The sequence below is a fragment of the Scyliorhinus canicula genome, chromosome 9 (assembly GCF_902713615.1).
Source record: "Scyliorhinus canicula chromosome 9, sScyCan1.1, whole genome shotgun sequence".
Taxonomy (NCBI): Eukaryota; Metazoa; Chordata; class Chondrichthyes; order Carcharhiniformes; family Scyliorhinidae; genus Scyliorhinus; species Scyliorhinus canicula.
Genome location: NC_052154.1, coordinates 131,365,270 through 131,387,874, shown reverse-complemented (window position 1 = coordinate 131,387,874; position 22,605 = coordinate 131,365,270). Strand labels below are relative to the sequence as shown.

At 48.2% G+C, this 22,605-nt stretch overlaps 1 protein-coding gene across 1 annotated transcript in view; it reads left to right on the top strand.

The window, feature by feature from the left end:
• The window catches only part of ddb1 (damage-specific DNA binding protein 1), a 181,695-nt gene that overhangs the window by 52,235 nt on the left and 106,855 nt on the right, over positions 1 to 22,605 (top strand). The window contains exons 9-12 of the mRNA XM_038807595.1: positions 6,897 to 7,013; positions 8,028 to 8,130; positions 10,071 to 10,146; positions 18,687 to 18,795. Coding sequence (XP_038663523.1) covers positions 6,897 to 7,013; positions 8,028 to 8,130; positions 10,071 to 10,146; positions 18,687 to 18,795 — 405 coding nt within the window. The remainder of the gene's footprint in view (positions 1 to 6,896; positions 7,014 to 8,027; positions 8,131 to 10,070; positions 10,147 to 18,686; positions 18,796 to 22,605) is intronic.

Below are 22,605 nucleotides of genomic sequence, written 5' to 3'. Positions count from 1 at the left end.
CCCATTTCCTTCTTGTTGCGTCCAGTACGGTGTCGTCCCTATCTACCAGTCGGCCATACATGTCACTACAGTTCCCTTTCTCTAGGATACTTGCGTCCAGTAGGTCTTCCAGTAGTGTCTGTCGTGGCGGTTGTGGGTACGTCCTTGTCTCCTTTCGTAGGAAGTTTTTGAGCTGCAGGTACCGTAGCTCGTTCCCCCCCAGCTAGCTGAAATTTCTCTGTCAGTTCGTCCAGTGTTGCGATCCTGTCGTCCGTGTATAGGTCCCTGACTGTCAGTGTCCCCCCGTCCTGTCTCCACCTTTTGAAGGTGGCGTCAGTCAGTGCTGGTTTGAACCTATGGTTGTTGCAGATGGGAGCCTTGTCCGACATTTTGTTCAGGCCAAATTGCTGCCGCAGTTGGTTCCAGGATTGGAGGGTGGCTGTCACCACTGGGCTGCTGGAGTGTTTTTTGGGTGGGGATGGGAGTGCTGCCGTGGCGAGGGCCCGGAGAGAGGTCCCCATGCAGGAGGCCTCCTCCGCACGCACCCACTCGGCTTCTGGCTCCTGGATCCATCCCCTTACTCGCTCGGCTGTTGCCGCCCAGTGGTAGAATTGTAGATTCGGGAGGGCTAGCCCCCCCCTGGATTTTGTTTTCTGTAGGACCTTCTTTGGGATCCTAGCATTTTTACCCCCCATACGAACGCCATGATAAGTTTGTCCAGCGCTATGAAGAAGGCCTTGGGGATGTAGATCGGAATGGATCTAAACAGGAAGAGAAACCTGGGCAATACGTTCATTTTGATCGTCTGGACTCTTCCTGCGAGGGAGAGTGGGAGTGTGTTCCATCTTTGCAGGTCCTTTTTTACTTCCTCCGCCAGGCTGGTGAGGTTCCATTTGTGGATCCCTTTCCAGTCATGGGCTATTTGGATCCCCAGGTAGCGGAATTTATGTCGGGCTTGTTTGAACGGCAGCCCCTTTAGTGCTGCCCCCCCCCCCCCCCCCCCCCCCCCTGCTGGTGTACTGGGAAGATCTCGCTTTTGCTCATGTTGAGTTTGTAGCCCGAGAAGGCTCCAAACTCTTTCAGGAGCGCGATGATTCCGTCCATGCTGCTTTGTGGGTCCGAGATGTAGAGGAGCAGATCGTCTGCATAGAGTGAGACTCTGTGCTCTCTGCCTCCCCTTCGGATCCCCCTCCAATTTTTTGCTGCCCTGAGCGCAATTGCTAGCGGTTCGATTGCTAGTGCGAACAGCAGTGGGGACAGTGGGCATCCTTGTCTGGTGCCCCTGTGCAGCTGGAAGTATTGGGAGTTGGTATTGCTGGTCCGTACACTCGCCATGGGGGCGTTGTATAGGAGTTTTACCCACGCGGTGAACCCTGTTCCAAGCCCGAACCGCTCCAGTACCTCTGAGGTATTTCCATTCGACTCTGTCGAAGGCCTTTTCTGCGTCCAGGGAGACGATCACCTCTTGTGTTCTCTCCCCGGAGGGGGTCATTATCACGTTCAGCAGGCGCCTGATGTTCGAGGTGAGCTGTCTACCTTTGACGAAGCCCGTCTGGTCCTCTGTGACCACCTCAGGTACAGTCTTCTAGCCTTTTGGCTAGGATTTTGGCCAGTATTTTGGCGTCTGCGTTCAGCAGAGATATGGGTCTGTATGACCCACATTCCGTTGGGTCTTTGTCTTTCTTAGGTATCAGCGAGATTGAGGCCTGTGCTAACATGGGTGGCAGTGTGCCCCTAGCTAGCGAGTCTGTGAACATCTCCCGCAGGTGCGGGGCCAGCGCCGTCGCAAATTCTTTGTAGAAGTCCGCCGGGAATCCGTCCGGTCCCGGCGCCTTCCCCGTCTGCATGGAGCTGATACTGTGTCTCCCAGTGCTAGTGGTGCTTCCAGGTCCCGTTTCCTTCCCTCTCCCACGACTGGTATGACCAGTCCATCAAGGAACCGGTTCATCCCAGCCTTCCCCGTTGGGGGCTCTGAGGTGTACAGCTCTTGGTAGAAGGCCTTGAAAGTTTTGTTAATCCTCTCTGGTTCTGTTTCCAACATGCCTCTGGTACCCCTGATTTGCCCAATTTCTCTGGTGGCTGCCTGCTTTCTCAGCTGGTGTGCCAACAGGCGGCTGGCTTTGTCTCCGTGTTCGTACAGGGTCCCGCGTGCCTGGCGGAGTTGGTGCACTGCTTTCCTGGTGGAGAGCAGGTCAAAGTTCCTTTGTAGTTCTTTTCTCTCCGCCAGGAGCTCTACGGTCGGGGCCTCGGAGTATTTACGGTCTACCTCCAGTATGGAGTCGACCAGCTTCTGCCCAGCCACCCTTTCCTCCCTATCTCTTTGCGCTTTGAAGGCAATGATTTTCCCTCTTATTACGGCCTTAAGCGCTTCCCAGAACGTGGAGGATGATACCTCCCCGTTTTGGTTGTTCTCTGTGTACTCCGCTATGGCCCGCGCTATCCTTTCGCTGAAGGCCTTGTCAGCTAGTAAGGCACCGCCCAACCTCCATGTGGGGCGCTGGGCCCTTCCCGTCTCCAGCCGCACGTCCATGTAGTGTGGGGCGTGGTCTGATATCACAATTGCGGAGTATTCCACCTTGTCTATCCCTGGAAGCACCGTTTTCCCCACCACAAAGAAGTCAATTCTGGAGAACACGTTGTGTACTGGGGAGAAGAAGGAGAATTCTTTCTCCCCCGGGTGGGCGAACCTCCAGGGGTCCACAGCTCCCATCTGCTCCATAAAGTGACCGAGTTCCCTTGCCATGTTTGAGGTTTTCCCCGTTTTGGAGTTTGATCTGTCCGTCTTTGGGTCCTGTACACAGTTGAAGTCCCCCCCCATGATTAGTCGATGCGTCGCTATGTCCGGGATTTCTGCCATGGTCTTTTGGATGAAGCTCGTGTCGTCCCAGTTGGGTGCGTACACGTTGACTAGGACTACCGGCGCCCCATCCAGGGCCCCGCTGACCATGACATATCGCCCCCCTGGGTCTGTAACCGTCTTTGTCGCCTTAAACATTGTCCTCTTGCCGATCAGTATCGCCACCCCCCTGGCCCTTGTCCCATAGCAGGAATGGTAGGTTTGTCCCACCCAGCCCTTTCTTACCCGCAGTTGGTCCTGCTCCCTCAGATGCGTCTCTTGGAGGAAGACTATGTCGGCCCTCATATTTCTGAGGTGGGTGAGGACTCTGGATCTCTTCACTGGGCCGTTAAGTCCCCTTACGTTCCAGGTGATTATCCTGGTGGGGGGCTTCTGCCCCCTCGTTCCTGTGGGATTAACCATGTTTGTCTGGTGGACGAGCCCCTGCCCTCCGGGGTTTCCCTTTGTTAGGGGGCCGTCCAGGATGGCCGCTACCACTGCTCTCCCCATGCGTTCGGGTCTCTGCGCTCTGGGGTTTCCCCTTGTCTTGGGGGCACCCGCCATGGCCGTCCACTGTGTGTCCGCCACGCGGGTAGTCCCCTGCACTCTGGGGGGCCCCTTTGCCCACAGACCGTACTGGGTGGGTGCTTGCAGCGGTTCCTTGTTCCGAGCCCTTGGTTGTGGTACTTTGTAGCCCTGTTCCTTTTCTGGCCTCGTTTGTCCCTTTGACCCTACCTTTCCCCTCCCTGTGTGCCCCCCCCTGGTCTCTCCCTCTACCCTCCTCCCCTGTATACCCCTCCTTTGCTCCTCTATACCCTATTCCTGTCCCCGTTTGCTCTCCCGACTTTGGTGGGTGATCTCCCCCCTCCCCTGCCTGGCGCCTTCCCCCCCTGTTGGGGGTGCGCAGCGGCCCTGCTTTGTTGCGTGCCCCCGGCGCTAGCTTTCCTGCTATTACGGTGGCTCCCCTCTCGGAGGTTGTTGTCTCGCTTCTCCTCTACCTGGCCTCTACGGTTTTCTGCCTGCTCTTCCCCCATCCTACCCATTGGCGTGTCGTTGCTCCTTGCCAGGGGCCTCTCGTCCCTACCCCCCCTGCTGTTCTTCCAGCCCGTGCTCCTCGACGAATCTATTCGCCTCAGCAGGGGCTGTAAAGAAATATTCCTTGTTTTGGTATGTGACCCAGAGCTTCGCTGGGTACAGCATACCAAAACGCACTTTGTTCCTGTAGAGAGCCGCTTTCGCTCTGTTAAACTCAGCCCGTTTCTTAGATATATCCACTCCAAGGTCTTCATATATTCGGATGGTGTGCCCGTCCCATTTGCTGGCTCTATTTTCCTTGGCCCAGCGCAGGATTGCCTCCCTATCCCGGTACCAGTGCAGTTTGGCTATGACTGTTCTCGGTTGATCCCCTTCCTTGGGCTTCGGGCGCAGCGACCGATGTGCTCTGTCCAGATCCGGTGGGGTGGGGAAAGCTTTCCTGCCCACTAAGTTGCCCAGCATTGCAGCCACGTATTTTGTGGGGTTTCTACCCTCGGTCCCCTCTGGCAGGCCCACTATCCTGACATTTTGCCTTCTCGAGCTGTTTTCTTGGTCGTCTACCCTGCCCTTCAGGCTCCCCTGCGTTGCGCCCAGACTCGCCACTTCCCTTTCTAGGGCCATGACCCGGTCGCTCATGTCTGTCGCTGCTTTCTCTAGCTCCTTAATGGTTGCCTCATGGGCTTCCAGTTTCCCCCCTTGAGCTTCCAGTTTCTTCCCTTGAGCTTCCACTTTCTCCTCCAATCTGGTCAGAGCCTGCTGCACCCCTGACATGGCCCTGGCCACTGCTGCCTGTGCTGCGGCCTCTGCGTCTGCTTTCAACTCTGCCTTGATTGCCTGCAGCTGCTCCCTCACCACCTCAGTAAAGGCTTCCTTCCAATTCACGCCCCCCTCTAACCCCAGCAGAGAGGGCACCTGTCTGTCCGGCTCTTTTTGATGCGGCGGTACGTCCGTCCCGCTGCTTCGTGTGCTAATCCGCTCGCGTGAGCTGGCTTGCCTTTTGTCCCGCCTGCTTTTGGTGCCCCCTTTCCCTTGGCTCCCTTCTGCCGTTTTTTTCTCCCCCTTCCCTTTCATCTTTTCTTCTCCCCTTGTTTTTCTGTTCCCCCTTTTTCGATGCCCGATTTTTATTTTATTTATTTGTTTATTAATTATTTTCTCCCACCTCCTTTTATGCAACTCCCCTCAGGTGGGCTTGCTTTGATGGGAGTAGGTGTAGAGAAAGAGAAAATAATATTTATCCCTCCCCCTTTCTCTTTAACAGTGTACTTTTTTAAAAATAAAAGTCCTTTTTTTTTTTCCTCCCCCCCCCCCCCCCCCCCCCCCCCCCCACTTTTCCCCTACCCTCTCTCACGCAGGAGAGAGAGAGTGAGAGGAGTCTGTCCAGTCCTTTGTTCTTGCCACGTGGTGGCTGCTGCCGGTTTTTTTTTTTGGGGGGGGGTGGTGTATGTGGAGACTCCGCTCCGGGCCTGCTTGGGGGGAGGGGGGGGGGGGGGGGGGAGAGAGAGAGAGAGAGAGAGGCCGCTCCGGGCCTGTTTTGGGGGGGGGGGGGGGGGGGGACTCCGCTCCGGCCCTGGGGGGGTGGGGGAGACTCCGGCTCCGGCCCTGGGGTGGGGGGGGGGAGACTCCGCTCCGGCCCTGGGGGGGGGGGGGGGGGGGGTAGACTCCACTCCGGTCCTTGGGGAGGGGGGGGTGGGGAGGGAGAGACTCCGCTCCGGCCTGGGGGGGGGGGGGTAGACTCCACTCCGGTCCTTGGGGAGGGGGGGGGGGGGGGGGGGGAGACTCCGCTCCGGCCCGGGGGTGGGGGGGGGGGGGGTAGACTCCGGTCCTGGGGGAGGGGGGTTATGGACTCCGCTCCGCTCCTTGGGGGGGGGTATGGACTCCGCTCCGCTCCTTTGGGGGGGGGGTCTGGACGCTGCTCCGCTCCGGCCCCTGGGGGGGGGGGGGGATGTAGACGCTGCTCCGCTCTGCCGCCACCCGGGCCTCTCCTGCTGCTGCCGCCGCCGGCGGGGCCCCTCCCGCCGCTGCTGCCGCCGCCGCCGCTTGGGCCTCTCCCGCCGCCACCGAGGATCCCTCGGTGACCGGTTTGTTTTGTTTGGAGGGGGGGGGGGGGTGCGCGTCCTTTCCCTTCCCATCCCTTCCCTTCCCTGTTCTCCACCGCTACGGGAGCCCCTCACCTTGCGACCGCTCCGCTTGCTGACCGGAAGTCCTCTCTCGTCATTGCAATGTTAATGTAAGCCTACTTGTGATACTAGTAAAGATTATTATTATTATATTTCAATCTTGTGAGTTTGTGGCCTTTCATCTTTATATTCTCCTTGTATCCAGTTCAGAAGAAACTTGAGATATCCCCTCTCCACTATCTGGGAATTATGTGAGATTGGGTGAAGGTGTGGGTGGAGGAGCATCATGTGATCAGTAAAATTATATTTCATTGATATAAAAACATATTGTTGATATTTTTCTACATCTGAGTTGTCATGTGCAACATTCTGTTCCCCTGATAGGTATTTTGTTATTTCTGATCTCTTGACGTTCCCTCCTGAGTGCACTGGCTCTTATGCCTCTTACGCTGAGACATGTGTGACATTGAGACTGACACTTGACCCTCTTTTATTTTCTTCCTGTGAATGGACTGTTCTTGGGTCTTTCCCATCTGCTGGTGGACAATTGAAATTGGAGACAATGGTGTGGAATTCAAACATTCCAGTTACTAACTTGGTGCGATGAAATGTTTTGCACATGATTTATGGAGCACTATGGTTCAAGGGAGCTTGTTGCTTTGCAAGGGTTTTAAATATATTCAGTTGATTTGTAGAGAACCTATTGTCATGGACTATGTGGGAAAAGTACTGAAACATAAGATTTTTGAGATCACAAAAAGAGGTAATTTCCTCCACCATAACTAAGTACAGTTCAGAAGTACAAACTCAAGCCTATGTTATGTTTACTTGAGATACTTGCTAAGTGTCACAAACATGAAAATTGAAGTGGCATAAAACATTTTGGCTAAAAATATTCTATTTAAAAATCTATAGTGTCTTTATTGCAGCTAAACGTGGATAGCAATGAGCAGGGATCCTATGTTGCTGGCATGGAAACCTTCACCAATTTGGGCCCTATTGTGGACATGTGTGTAGTAGATCTGGAAAGACAAGGACAGGGCCAGGTAAGGTGGAGCATTTCAACCTACTATTCTATGATTGGCTATTTTGTTTTTGAGGGTGAGGTGAGCTGATCTTCCATTTTCACATGGTAGTGCAATTGTTAATTTTTTTTTTACAGGGTGTGTACGTTATTGTAAAGAGTCTGCCAGTATGATTGTGCTTATTGGTGCAGTAATTTCACAAGTTTAAGGGCATGGGATATGGCAGGGTATTTGGTCAGAGAAGCTGAAAGCTATCCTATCTTTTTTTTTTGGTGGCTATTTGGTTGGATCTCTAGCTTTGATGGCCAAAGTCAATGCTGATGTGTTGCTATCCTTTTTGTATATCCTGTATTGTCTTTGTGTTGGGTTTTTTTTTGTTTATTTGCCAATCATAATCAGCTTTGGGAAGATAGTTTGCTACGCTGCTCTGTTTTTTTAAATGATATTTGATTCCTCAGCTGGAGCCTGAGAGTGTACTGCTGTTAAATATTATCAGTTAGCGAGGTGACTTAATTTGGAAAGAACACAAGTGGGTCATGTAGAGGGTGGGGCAACAATTGACCTCATCCTTCGGCCAGGGAGGAGAAAGTTAAGAATTCAAGGAAACTGCAAAGGAAGACGCGCTTATGTTGTGGAAATTGCAAGGTGCGAGCTACTCAAATGTTAAATGTTTGAGAGAAAGCCAGCCTACATTTCTAACCCAGCAAACCAACATGGACATTGAATTTGGACTTGTGAAGTCCTTCATGATCAAATTGCTTACTAGTCACTGTCTAGGCTCAACTACAAAAGTGAGCACTTTGAGATATAGGAATGCAGCAAGTATCCAAGGGATACCATGGCAAAGGTCAAGAAGAGAGAAAATTAGAAAAACTTTTTCAAGATTTGCTAACCAGTAAAAGAAAAGACAAAGTCTTGCAATTTCAAATTTTGAGCAGTAAAAATGCACCTGGTGAAAACACCTTTTGGTTAGCAGGGATGTTGTAGGAATGCTGTATGTGTTTGTGACTGATCATGTGATCTTTCTCAATAAAGCTGGTAACTTGTTCAGGAGCATTTAAAGAAGGTTCTTTGAGAATAATTCGGAATGGAATTGGGATCCATGAGCATGCGAGCATCGATCTTCCTGGTATTAAGGGTATGTACTCAAAATCGACCAAATAAAAGGTGCCAGCTTTTACTGTGATTGAGCACATTTTATAAACATGCTGTGACATATTAAGATTTTATTCTAGGTCAGCACAGTGGCGCAGTGGATTACCCCTGCTGCCTCACGGCGCCAAGGTCCCAGGTTCGATCCCGGCTCTGGGTTACTGTCCGTGTGGAGTTTGCACATTCTCCCCGTGTTTGCCTGGGTCTCGCTGCTACAACCCAAAAGATGTGCAGGCTAGGTAGATTGGCCATGCTAAATTGTCCCTTAATTGGAAAAAATGAATTGGGTACACTAAATTTATTTTAAAAAAAAGATTTTATTCAGGCGTTTCATAGTTTTAAAATACCTTTGATTCAGTCTTACTTGCTTTGCTACTCCCTATGCCCATCTAAAATATTGGCTTCTGCGTCCTGCCTCTCGTCTTAATTAGCTTTGTGATTCTAATTCTATTCAAGCTAGGAATGTAACTGCAGCTTAGATTTTCTTTCTTTGGAAGGTGCAGACCCTGATTGGGTTGTGGCTCCACATGCCTGTGATCACTTGTTTAGAAAACCATTTATGTGAACAGTTCATCAGGCTGGATCAGGAACTTTGATTGTTTCTTTCCATTACTAAATCCAATCATTTTGGCCCAACTGCTGCTTGTGATCAGCTCATTCTGGCACATTGCAAGGATCAAAGCTGGTGCAATCTTTTCCTTTGTTGGGGGTAGTACCACAATATGTTATCATAGAATTTACAGTACAGAAGGAGGCCATTCGGCCCATTGAGTCTGCACCGGCTCTTGGAAGAGCACCCTACCCAAGTCCACGCCTCCACCCTATCCCCATAACACAGTAACCCCAACCAACACTAAGGGCATGGCCAATCCGCCGAACCCGCACATCTTTGGACTGAAAGGAAACCGGAGCACCAGGAGGAAACCCACGCAGACATGGGGAGAATGTGCAGGCTCTGCACAGACAGTAATCCAAGGTGGGAATCGAACCTGAGACCCTGGAGCTGTGAAGCAATTGTGCTAACCACTGTGCTACCGTGCTGCCCGTTTCCATGTGGAACTTAGCCACAGGCCCTTTGATTACAAAGGGCATCACCACAGAGCACAATACTGCCCTCGCCCTCTCCCAAGCCCATTCCAGAACCTGAACTATTTGCAGTGAGGCTTGATTAAATAGAAAATCTGTAGGCACCTAATTAACTTGAGTGATCAGCTGGTGAAATACTGTTAAAAAGATTTTGCAATATGCATCGTCAAAGTTAGAAAACTTGCAATGTTGTTTTAATTCCTACAACCAGTTGTAAATTTATCTCTTGCTGAGGCTCTCGCTTGAATAATGGGCACTTACTGAGAAAACAGAGAGAACTGTGCACCAACTAGGCAATAACTAGAGAAAGAGAGATAATTAGGAAAAGTGAATTTGTACCCTCTTGTTTTCCTGACTGCATAATTTTGAGAATTTTACTTTATTGATGCTGGGAATCACGAGTGCTGCCTTACTGGAAGTGCTAGTTGTTCGATTAGATGCTGAGTCAAAGTTTGGTCTGCCTGTTTTGGTTATTCAATAGACATTGAAGATCCAGTGGCATGTTTTCAAGATGATCCAAGAGTTCCCTTGTGTGGTCCACATTTCTGACTCAACCAGTTGCATCAAAAAAACAGATTAAGCTGTGTGCAAATTGAATGCTCCGTTTGCTATTTTAAATATATTTTTTGACACAAATATACGTTTTTTCCCCCTCCCCTTTATTTCCCCCCCCTTTATTTCCCCCCCCCCTTTATTTCCCCCCCCTTTATTTCCCCCCCCCTTTATTTCCCCCCCCATTATTTCCCCCCCCCATTATTTCCCCCCCCTTTATTTCCCCCCCCTTTATTTCCCCCCCCTTTATTCCCCCCCCCCTTTATTTCCTGATTGTTATGTCCTTAGGTCTGTGGCCACTACGTTCTGATTCCACTCGTGATACTGATGATATGTTGGTACTCTCATTTGTCGGACAGACTCGGTAAGCAGCTGTTCCCTAACTTTTTTAATATATATATATATATATATATTATATGGATTATATATTGGAGTTAAATTATTTTTACAGATAACGCAACAAAATTTTAAAACACAACCTAGTACAATCCTGAACAATTATTTCTGCAAACATAAGAACCGAGAAAGACAATAATTTCAGAACTATGGTCCTTGAGAACTAGTGTCTCTAATTACACAGCAGATAATCTTTATTATTGTCAAAAGTAGGCTTACATTAACACTTCAATGAAGTTACTGTGAAAATCCCCTGGTCGCCACACTCTGGTGCCTGTTCAGGTACTCTGAGGGGAATTGAGAATGTCCAATTCACCTAACAAGCACGTCTTTTGGGACTTGTGGGAGGAAACCGGAGCACCCGGAGGAAACCCATGCAGACGCGGGGAGAACGTGCAGACTCCGCACAGACAGTGACCCACGCCGGGAATTGAACCTGGGACCCTGGTGCTGCGAAGCAACGGTGCTAACCACTGTGCTACTGTGCTGCCCATAATGTGGGTGTGGGGAGTGGGGGGGGGGGGAGGGGAGGGGAGGGGAGGGGAGAGAGAGATGATAAAACCATGCAAACATGATAGAAGGACATGAGATGCACACCTTTATTTACAACAAAATTCAGACTTGCAATATGGCTCATGGAATACCTTGCAGGAACAGGTAACATGTCAAACTGAGCAGAGCCTATAAATTTGAGATACTTTACGGAATCTGACTTAGAATGGAGTACAAAATACATGAATTCCATAGGAATACGATCCATTACTATTTTATGCCAGTTTGAAATTGAAGGATACTTGTCACTAATCCAGGAGTAGAGGATATAGAACATAGAACATAGAACGATACAGCGCAGTACAGGCCCTTCGGCCCTCGATGTTGCACCGACATGGAAACAAAACTAAAGGCCATCTAACCTACACTATGCCCTTATCATCCATATGCTTATCCAATAAACTTTTAAATGCCCTCAATGTTGGCGAGTTCACTACTGTTGCAGGTAGGGCATTCCACGGCCTCACCACTCTTTGCGTAAAAAACCCACCTCTGACCTCTGTCCTATATCTATTACCCCTCAATTTAAGGCTATGTCCCCTCGTGCTAGCCACTCCCATCCGCGGGAGAAGGCTCTCGCTGTCCACCCTATCTAACCCTCTGATCATTTTGTATGCCTCTATTAAGTCACCTCTTAACCTTCTTCTCTCTAACGAAAACAACCTCAAGTCCATCAGCCTTTCCTCATAAGATTTTCCCTCCATACCAGGCAACATCCTGGTAAATCTCCTCTGCACCCGTTCCAAAGCTTCCACGTCCTTCCTATAATGAGGCGACCAGAACTGTACGCAATACTCCAAATGCGGCCGTACTTGAGTTTTGTACAACTGCAACATGACCTCATGGCTCCGGAACTCAATCCCTCTACCAATAAAGGCCAACACACCATAGGCCTTCTTCACAACCCTATCAACCTGGGTGGCAACTTTCAGGGATCTATGTACATGGACACCGAGATCCCTCTGCTCATCCACACTACCAAGAATTTTACCATTAGCCAAATATTCCGCATTCCTGTTATTCTTTCCAAAGTGAATCACCTCACACTTCTCCACATTAAACTCCATTTGCCACCTCTCAGCCCAGCTCTGCAGCTTATCTATGTCCCTCTGTAACCTGCAACATCCTTCCGCACTGTCTACAACTCCACCTGACTTTAGTGTCGTCTGCAAATTTACTCACCCATCCTTCTGCGCCCTCCTCTAGGTCATTTATAAAAATGACAAACAGCAACGGCCCCAGAACAGATCCTTGTGGTGCGCCACTCGTAACTGAACTCCATTCTGAACATTTCACATCAGCTACCACTCTCTGTCTTCTTTCAACTAGCCAATTTCTGATCCACATCTCTAAATCACCCTCAATCACCAGCCTCCGTATTTTCTGCAATAGCCGACCGTGGGGAACCTTATCAAACGCTTTACTGAAATCCATATACACCACATCAACTGCTCTACCCTCGTCTACCTGTTCAGTCACCTTCTCAAAGAACTCAATAAGGTTTGTGAGGCATGACCTACCCTTCACAAAACCATGCTGACTATCCCTAATCATATTATTCCTATCTAGATGATTATAAATCGTATCTTTTATAATCCTCTCCAAGACCTTACCCACCACAGACGTTAGGCTCACCGGCCTATAGTTACCGGGGTTATCTCTACTCCCCTTCTTGAACAAAGGGACCACATTTGCTATCCTCCAGTCCTCTGGCACTATTCCTGTAGCCAATGATGACCTAAAAATCAAAGCAAAAGGCTCAGCAATCTCTTCCCTAGCTTCCCAGAGAATCCTAGGATAAATCCCATCCGGCCCTGGGGACTTATCTATTTTCACCTTGTCCAGAATTGCCAACACTTCTTCCCTACGCACCTCAATGCCATCTATTCTAATAGCCTGGGTCTCAGCATTCTCCTCCACAATATTATCTTTTTCTTGAGTGAATACTGACGAAAAGTATTCATTTAGTATCTCGCTTATCTCCTCAGCCTCCACACACAACTTCCCACCACTGTCCTTGACTGGCCCTACTCTTACCCTAGTCATTCTTTTATTCTTGACATACCTATAGAAAGCTTTTGGGTTTTCCTTGATCCTACCTGCCAAAGACTTCTCATGGCCCCTCCTTGCTCGTCTCAGCTCTCTCTTTAGATCCTTCCTCGCTTCCTTGTAACTATCAAGCGCCCCAACTGAAACTTCATGCCTCATCTTTACATGGGCCTCCTTCTTCCTCTTAACAAGAGATTCCACTTCTTTGGTAAACCACGGTTCCCTCGCTCGACCCCTTCCTCCCTGCCTGACTGGTACGTACTTATCAAGAACATGCAATAGCTGTTCCTTGAACAAGCTCCACATATCCAGTGTGCCCAACCCTTGCAGCCTACTTCTCCAACCAACACATCCTAAGTCATGTCTAATGGCATCATAATTGCCCTTCCCCCAGCTATAACTCTTGCCCTGCGGGGTATACTTATCCCTTTCCATCACTAATGTAAAGGTCACCGAATTGTGGTCACTGTTTCCAAAGTGCTCACCTACCTCCAGATCTAACACCTGGCCTGGTTCATTACCCAAAACCAAATCCAATGTGGCCTCGCCTCTTGTTGGCCTGTCAACATATTGTGTCAGGAAACCCTCCTGCACACATTGTACAAAGAACGACCCATCTAATGTACTCGAACTATATCTTTTCCAGTCAATATTTGGAAAGTTAAAGTCTCCCATAACAACTACCCTGTTACTTTTTCGCTCTTTTCCAGAATCATCTTCGCCATCCTTTCCTCTACATCCCTAGAACTATTAGGTGGCCTATAGAAAACTCCCAACAGGGTGACCTCTCCTTTCCTGTTTCTAACCTCAGCCCATACTACCTCAGAAGAAGAGTCCCCATCTACCATCCTTTCCGCCACCGTAATACTGTCCTTGACTAGCAGCGCCACACCTCCCCCTCTTTTGCCCCCTTCTCTGAGCTTACTAAAACACCTAAACCCCGGAACCTGCAACAACCATTCCTGTCCCTGCTCTATCCATGTCTCTTAAATGGCCACAACGTCGAAGTCCCAGGTACCAACCCATGCTGCCAGTTCCCCTACCTTATTTCGTATACTCCTGGCATTGAAGTAGACACACTTCAAACCACCAACCCTAACCCTAACCCTAACCTGAACACTGGCACCCTCCTGCGAAGTCAAATCTGTGCTCCTGACCTCTATACTCTCAATCTCCCGTACCGCAAAACTACAATCCAGGTTCCCATGCCCCTGCTGAATTAGTTTAAACCCCCCCAAAGAGCACTAACAAATCTCCCTCCCAGGATATTGGTGCCCGTCAGGTTCAGATGTAGACCATCCTGTCCATAGAGGTCCCACCGTCCCCAGAAAGAGCCCCAGTTATCCAGAAATCTGAATCCCTCCCGCCTGCACCATCCCTGTAGCCACGTGTTTAATTGCTCTCTCTCCCTATTCCTCATCTCACTATCACGTGGCACGGGCAACAACCCAGAGATAACAACTCTGTTTGTTCTCGCTCTGAGCTTCCATCCTAGCTCCCTAAAGGCCTGCCTGACATCCTTGTCCCCTTTCCTACCTATGTCGTTAGTGCCAATGTGGACTACGACTTGGGGCTGCTCCCCCTCCCCCTTAAGGACCCGGAAAACACGATCCGAGACATCACTTACCCTTGCACCTGGGAGGCAACATACCAAACGTGAGTCTCTCTCGCTCCCACAAAATCTCCTATCTGTGCCCCTGACTATTGAGTCCCCAATTACTAATGTTCTACTCCTTTCCCCCCCTTCCCTTCTGAGCAACAGGGACAGACTCCGTGCCAGAGGCCCGTACCCCATGGCTTACCCCTGGTAAGTCCCCCCCCCCCCCCCCCCCCCCCACAAGTATCCAAAACGGTATACTTGTTACTCAGGGGAACGACCGCAGGGGGTCCCTGCACTGACTGCTTCTTCCCAGTCCCTCTTACAGTTACCCATCTATCTCCAGTCTTTGGTGTAACTACTTCCCTGAAGCTCCTATCTATCACCCCCCTCTGCCTCCCGAATGATCCGAAGTTCATCCAGCTCAAGCTCCAGGTCCCTAACACGGTTTTTGAGGAGCTGGAGTTGGGTGCACTTCCCACAGATGAAATCAGCAGGGACACTGACGGCGTCCCTCACCTCAAACATTCTGCAGGAGGAGCATTGTACTGCCTTCCCTGACATCACCTCTAGATTTAAAAAAAAACAAGAAAAAGAAAAAGAAAGGAAGAGCTTACCTGATATTACCTCAAACCCTGCTCCCGCTGAAAGTTAAGCAAATTTAAAGGCACTCACTCACCTTCACGACAGGCCCCTGCTCCCGCTTCCCAACCACCGTGGGGTGGGGGGGTTGGTTAGAGGAGGAGGTAGGGTGGGAGACACTCACGAAGTGTTTCGGGTTTAACTGTCACTTGCCAACAGCCCTTCCACAAACCACCTTCAATTTAGGCTGACCGCACTGCACGTATGCAAATTCCCCCAGAACAGCTGATCAGTAGCTTTGCTCTGCTGCCCTCTGCTGGATCATATATTTTCAAACTGCAAAAATTAGGATGTTATGTAGCCTTTTTTCATTCGTGCCAATAATTCTCCTATCTGGAAGATCCAGAATAAAGAACCAAATTCCAAGACCATGCCATATATCCTGTCAAGCTCCTTAACTGCACCAGACCATAGGATTGAATCTTGATTGGACCATACACAGTGTATTTAATCAACCTTGACTGCCAGGCACTTTAGGCACAATGGGGAAATAGCAGAATCAAACCTATGTCTCAAACTCGGTGTAATGTTCAAACGGTGCAGTATGTTGAACAGAGCCTCCTTCAGAGAATTATGTTTTATTGGCATCGTCCCATATACTACCTCATGTCTCCTCATCAATGTTGGTTGTCAAATCTCTTCCCCAAAGCTGCAATGTACCCAATAAACTCACACAGGATCTCAAACACAAGGTATCATAAAGCTTTCTAATTAACTGTTTGCGCTCCGCAGAAGTCAGGATTTTTTCCACTGGGGAAATAGAAGTGTCAAGATGCATAGTTGTCTTTATCAAGGATGACATCAGCATGGCGGCACGCTGGTGCAGTGGTTAGCGCTGCTGGCGCACGGCGTCAAGGACCCAAGTCCGATCCCAGCCCCGGGTCACTGTCCATGTGGGATTTGCACATTCCTCCTGTGTCTCAACCCCCAACCCAAAGATGTGCAGGGTAGGTGGATTGGCCACATGAAATAGCCCCTTAATTGGAATTTTAAAAAAAGGATGACATCCCTAAGTTGCAGATATTTAAAAAAGGAGTGTCTCGGAATGTCAGATTGTTTTTTTAAAATAAATTTAGAATACCCAATTCATTTTTTCCAATTAAGGGGCAATTTAGCGTGGCCAATCCACCTCCTCTGCACATCTTTGGGTTGTGGGGGCGAAACCCTCTCAAACACGGGAAGAATGTGCACATGAACAGTGACCCAGAGCCGGAATCGAACATGGGACCTCAGCGCTGTGAGACAGCAATGCTAACCACTGCGCCACCGTGCTGCCCTTGGAATGTCAGATTGTTGGCATAGCTTCTCAAAGAATGAAGAGGGGGCACCACTGAACATATCTCCCAGCCTACAAGTACTCCCATCGCTCCAAATATTGAATCCATGGTCTATAAGACCTGGTGGGAAGTCCAGGTTGCCCTGAAAGGGAGAAGAGAATGGAAGTCAGGAGACTATAAGACATAGGAGCAGAATTAGGCCATTTAGCCCATCGAGAGTAGATCTCAAAGAGTAAAGATTGCAATGTCTGTGGTCAGCAAATATGAGTGCGTTACTTGTGGGAGAGAGCATTGCCTCTGATTGAAGCAACACATCCTGTGGCACTCTAAAGACCAGAAGACTTACTCTGGCAAGGCTAGGAGGAGTAAATGCTGGAATGGACATTACTGCTGGTTAAGGAATTTGTCGAAAACTCAAAGTGACCACTAGCGGTGCGTGGAAAAATGAACTGTTGGGAGCAAGAACTAACTGTGTGCTGTGTCTTTTTAAAGATTAATCCAGTGGAGAAAATGCAAGAAATTTTACATATAGTGTGGGGTTATCAGTGTTAAAACAGTAATAAGCGTTACATTTACTGTAGTTTAAAGTACTAGTTACCGACTAAATAATGTTTAGTCTCTGTTGCTTTTAGTTTGTTTGTTACAGTAACAGCCTTAAAACCTGAAATCTTTATCTCTTTAAAAGTTATTGGTTTCTATGAGGATCATTTAAATGTTCATGCTGCACATATTTTATATGTACCCTTTTTAGTTCTCATATAATTACCTTTCTATTTTGTACTTCCTTTTGCCCATTTTTAAAAAAACTCCAGAGGCACTTAACCTATCTCTCAATTTTATACCAAAGGCAAATCAGTGGCTGCTGAAAGCTCATGACTAAACCGATTAATAGAACATAGAAAAATACAGCACAGAACAGGCCCTTCGGCCCACAATGTTGTGCCGAACCTTTGTCCTAGATTAATCATAGATTATCATAGAATTTACAGTGCAGAAGGAGGGCACTCAGCCCATCGGGTCTGCACCGGCTCTTGGAAAGAGCACCCTACCCGAGGTCAACACCTCCACCCTATCCTCATAACCCAGTAACCACACCCAACACTAAGGGCAATTTTGGACACTAAGGGCAATTTATCATGGCCAATCCATCTAATTTGCACATCTTTGGACTGTGGGAGGAAACCGGAGCACCCAGAGGAAACCCACGCACACACGGGGAGGATGTGCAGACTCCGCACAGACAGTGACCCAAGCCGGGAATCGAACCTGGGACCCTGGAGCTGTGAAGCAATTGTGCTATCCACAATGCTACCGTGCTGCCCTTAAGAACAAATTAATCTACATTCCATTATTCTACCATAATCCATGTACTTATCCAATAGCCACTTGAAGGTCCCTAATGTTTGCGGCTCAACTTCCACAGGCAGTGCATTCCATGCCCCCACTACTCTTGGTCAAGAACCTACCTCTGACACCCCCCCTATATCTTCTACCATTCACCTTAAATTTATGTCCCCTTGTAATGGTTTGTTCTACCCGGGGAGAAAGTCTCTGACTGTCTACTCTATCTATTCCTCTGATCATCTTATAAACCTCTATCAAGTCGCCCCTCATCCTTCTCCGTTCTAATGAGGAAAGGCCTAGCACCCTTAACCTTTCCTCGTAAGACCTACTCTCCATTCCAGGCAATATCCTGGTAAATCTCCTTTGCACCTTTTTCCAAAGCTTCCACATCCTTCCTAAAATGAGGTGACCAGAACTGTACACAGTAATGAACGCTAGCACACCATAGGCCTTCTTCACAGCTCTATCCACTTGAGTGGCAACTTTCAAAGATCTATGAACATAGACCCCAAGATCTCTCTGCTCCTCCACATTGCCAAGAACCCTACCGTTAACCCCGTATTCCGCATTCATATTTGTCCTTCCAAAATGTACAACCTCACACTTGTCAGGGTTAAACTCCATCTGCCACTTCTCAGCCCAGCTCTGCAACCTATCTATGTCTCTTTTTGTCTGTTTTGTCCTCCTTTCCCTAGCTCTGCACATAATTTTTTGAAGTTGTACATGGAATCAGAAACTGAGTGTAATTGGGACACAAAACTAAAAATTGACTCAGTTCAATCATTTTTCCAAGTTTTTTCGACTGACGCCTTGCATTCTCACTAATTTTGTGTGATTAATAATTAAATAATTTTCATGACTTGTGATGAATGATGTCTTCCAATCACTGTCCTCCCGAGCTGTAACTTGCTGTTCTAGTATTTGCCTTGAACAGGCAAATCCACTATTTTGGGCTCCAGTTAACCCAGGAATCTGAGGAGAAGAACTTGGGAGAGGGAAATATTACTGAAAAAGGCTGACTGAGCATATATTTTCACTTAACTGCAGTGTGCTGATGCTTAATGGGGAGGAGGTGGAAGAAACTGAAATGCCAGGCTTTGTTGATGACCAACAGACCTTCTACTGTGGAAATGTGGCCCATCATCAACTCATTCAGGTGTGAAAGATTCTAAATGTAACATTTAATTGTCAAGTGGAAACATGTTTTATCTGTGGTTCCTATAAATCTGTGGCTCCATCTGCTAACTTGTAATGGGCAGTATAGTTGCCCAAAGTTAAAAGTATTGTTGCAGCATTTGTAATTTTCTATATCAGTATATGGCACAGAATGTGAGAATAAACAAATATAGCCAAACAGAAATGTACTACCGTAGGATTTGAAATCTATGCATGAAACTTTTCTTTTTTTAAATCTATTTTATTACAAACAGGTATAAAAACCGGTTACAGCGAATAAACACCCCAGGAAACAAACTTCCCAACAATCAATTATACAGTCTGTACAGATTTTTCCCCTTTTTCACCCTCCCTTGCGACCAACAGCCTCTCCAGCATGGTCACAAACATCCCCCCCCACCTTTTCCTCAAACCCCCCAGAAAAACCCCTTATCTCATACTTTATCTTTTCTAATCGCAGGAAGTCGTACAGGTCATACAACCAAGCCGCTACCCCGGTGGCAATGCCGACCACCACTCCAGCAAAATTTTGCAATCAGAGAGGCGAAGGCCAAGACATCGGCCTTCCTCCTCTCCATGAGCTCCGGCTTCTCTGAAACCCCAAATATCGGCACCAAAGGTCAACCTCCTTCTCCACTATCCTGGCTAAGACCGCGAACACTCCCACCCAGAATCTTCCCAATTTTTCGCAACTACCCCTCCCATCACTCACCTGCTACCCCCTGAAAGAACCCGCTCATTTTTGCCTGAGTCATATGCACCCTGTGCATCACCTTAAACTGTATCAGGCTCATCCTTGCACAAGAGGGGGCCTAGTTTACCCTTCGCAGAGCCTCACTCCATACTCCGCAATTGATCTCCCCTCCTAACTCCGCTTCCCATTTCTCCGGCATGAAGCTTTTCTGTAACCAGATAGTATTGCATAATAACCATTCCATAATAACTAGCTTAATTATCCTAATTTCTTTCTAATCCTACTGTCCTAGTTTGGATAAACATTTCTGTGAAGATCTTTAATTTAGGGAAAACAATGTAAAATTGACAAGTTAAACCCTGTCCATATAAACAAGACAAATCTAAACCAATGATTAGCTGCCCTATCTACGTACTCCCCAACAATCGGCAAAGTAAAAGAACACTCAACAATGCTACTCTGTGTGACTTAGTCACCAGCAATATACTCGCTACTCAGTTTGTTTTCCGCCATATCGCTTGACCATAGACCTTATCAGTCTTTGCCCAAACGCGAACCTAAGACTTGATTTGAGGAGGTGAGATTTCAAGACAAGGCATTTGACTAATGTAAAGCACCAAGGTGCCCGAGTAAAACTAAACCAGGATCAGATAACACCTTTCCAATGACTGAAGACATATCAGGCACATGGTAAAATTGATTGTTAGAAGCCAATCATTTTGGTCCCAGGATGTTGCTCCTAGGCCTCATTAATATCAGCTGTTTTATTAATTAACTTTCCCCAATCATGGGAATCGGAACTATGCCTGTTTGTTGATAATTGTACAATGCTTTGATTCCAGTTGGATTTACTAATGAGCAGTCACTGCTCGAATGCAGCAAGATCTGGATTTTCTTTAAATTGATTAACAAAATATTTAATTTTCCTTTTCTATTATTGATATATATTATCAAATAACATAAGAATTCTGTAGAGCTTAGCTCACTTCCTGACTCCCACAACAGGCAAGGCATAAGTTAGGAATGTGTCCACTTATCTGGATGAGTGCAGCACCATCCAGGACTAAGTGGCCCTCATTTTTAATATAAATTTAGAGTACCCAATTTTTCTCTGAATTACGGGGAAATTTAGCATGGCCAGTTCACCGACTCTGCACATCTTTTTGGATTGTGGGCGTGAGACCCACGCAGACAAGGGGAGAAATGTGCAAACCCAACACGGGCAGTGACCCGGGGTCAGGATCGAACCTGTGTGCTTGACACCTTGAGGCAGCAGTGCTAACCACTACTCCACTGTGTTTCCCCAAAGTGGCGCTCTTTTAAAAAAAATAATTTTTATTGAAAAATTTTGTATTTATATAACAACGAACCGCAATAAAATACCAACAATAACAATAATTATAACAGTCATATACATTCGCCCATCCTCAATGAACAACAAAACATATTAACAACAACTTAAATTAACACAATATTAAGTTAAATAACCATAGAAAAAATAGAAACAATAATAAAGAACAACCTCCGCTGCAACTCCAAAAATCGCGAGTCCTCAACTTGGTTTGACACTGGATCCAACCACCCTCAACACCGTCCCTGCCACCCCGTTCCAGAATTCTTCCAGTGCCGGGCATGCCCAGAACATACAGGCATGATTCGCTGGACTCCCCGAACACCTGGTGCACCTGTCTTCACCCCCAAAGAACCTGCTCATCCGAGTCACAGACATATGGGCCCGATGCAGCACCTTAAATTGGATTGAGACTCGCACATGAAGAGGAAGAGTTGACCCTCTCCAAGGCATCCGCCCAAGTCCCATCCTCTATCTGCTCCCCTAGCTCCCCCTCCCTTTTAGCCTTCAGCTCCTCCACTGACGACCCCTCCACCTCCTGCATTACCGTATAAATATCAGACACCTTCCCCTCTCCGACCCACACCCCCAAAAGCACTCTGTCCATCGCCCCCCGCGAGGGCAGCAAAGGAAATTCCTCCACCTGTCGCCTAGCAAACGCCTTTACCTGCAAGTATTTGAACATGTTCCCTTGGGGGAGCCCAAATTTATTTTCCAGTTCCCCCAGGCCCGCAAACCTCCCGCCAACAAACAGGTCCCTCAATTTACTGATGCCCACCCCCTAAATACCCCCTCAGTGTTCCCCGGGATGAACCGATGATTTCCACCTAATGGGGTCTCCATCGAGGCCCCTGTTTCCCCTCTATGCCGTCTCCACTGTCCCCAGATTCTTAGGGTCGCCGCCACCACTGGGCTCGTGGTATACATCTTAGGAGAGAGCGGCAACGGCGCCGTTGCCAAGGCACCCAGGCTCGTAACTCTACAAGACGCCATCTCCATTCTTTTCCACGCCGCCCCCCTCCCCTCCATCACCCATTTACGCACCATTGACACATTGGCCGCCCAATAGTACCCCAACCAAAGTGGCTCTCTTGATTGGCACCTCATCTACTATCTTAAAAATTCAATCTCCCTACCACGGTATGGTATGTACCATCGACAAGATGCTCTGCAGCAATTTCCCAACGCTCTTTTGACAGCACCTTCCAAACCCACAATCCCTGTCACCTAGAAGGGAGTACAAGGGCAACAAATACATGGGAATACCGCCACCTGCAATATCCTCACCCAGTCACCCCAACCTGACTCCGAACTATATCACCATTCCTCATTCCTTCTCTGTCACTGGATCGAAATCCTGGACTACCCTTCCTAATACAGTGGTGGGTGTACCTACATCACATGAACTGCAATATTAGGGGCAGCACGGTGGTGCAGTGGTTAGCACTGCTGTCTCAAGGTACAGAGGACCCAGGTTCGATCCCGGCTCCAGGTCACTGTCTATGTGGAGTTTGCACGTTCTCCCATGTCTGCGTGGGTCTCACCCCCACAACCCAAAAAAGGTGTGCAGGATAAAAATTGCCCCTTAATTGGAAAAATATAATTGGGTGCTCTAAATTTATAATTTCAAAACAAAATGATTCATGAAGGCAGATCACCACCTCCACCTTGAGGGCAATTGGGGTGAGCAATAAATGCTGGCCTAGCCAGTGACAGTGACATCCCATGAATGAATTTTAAATAAA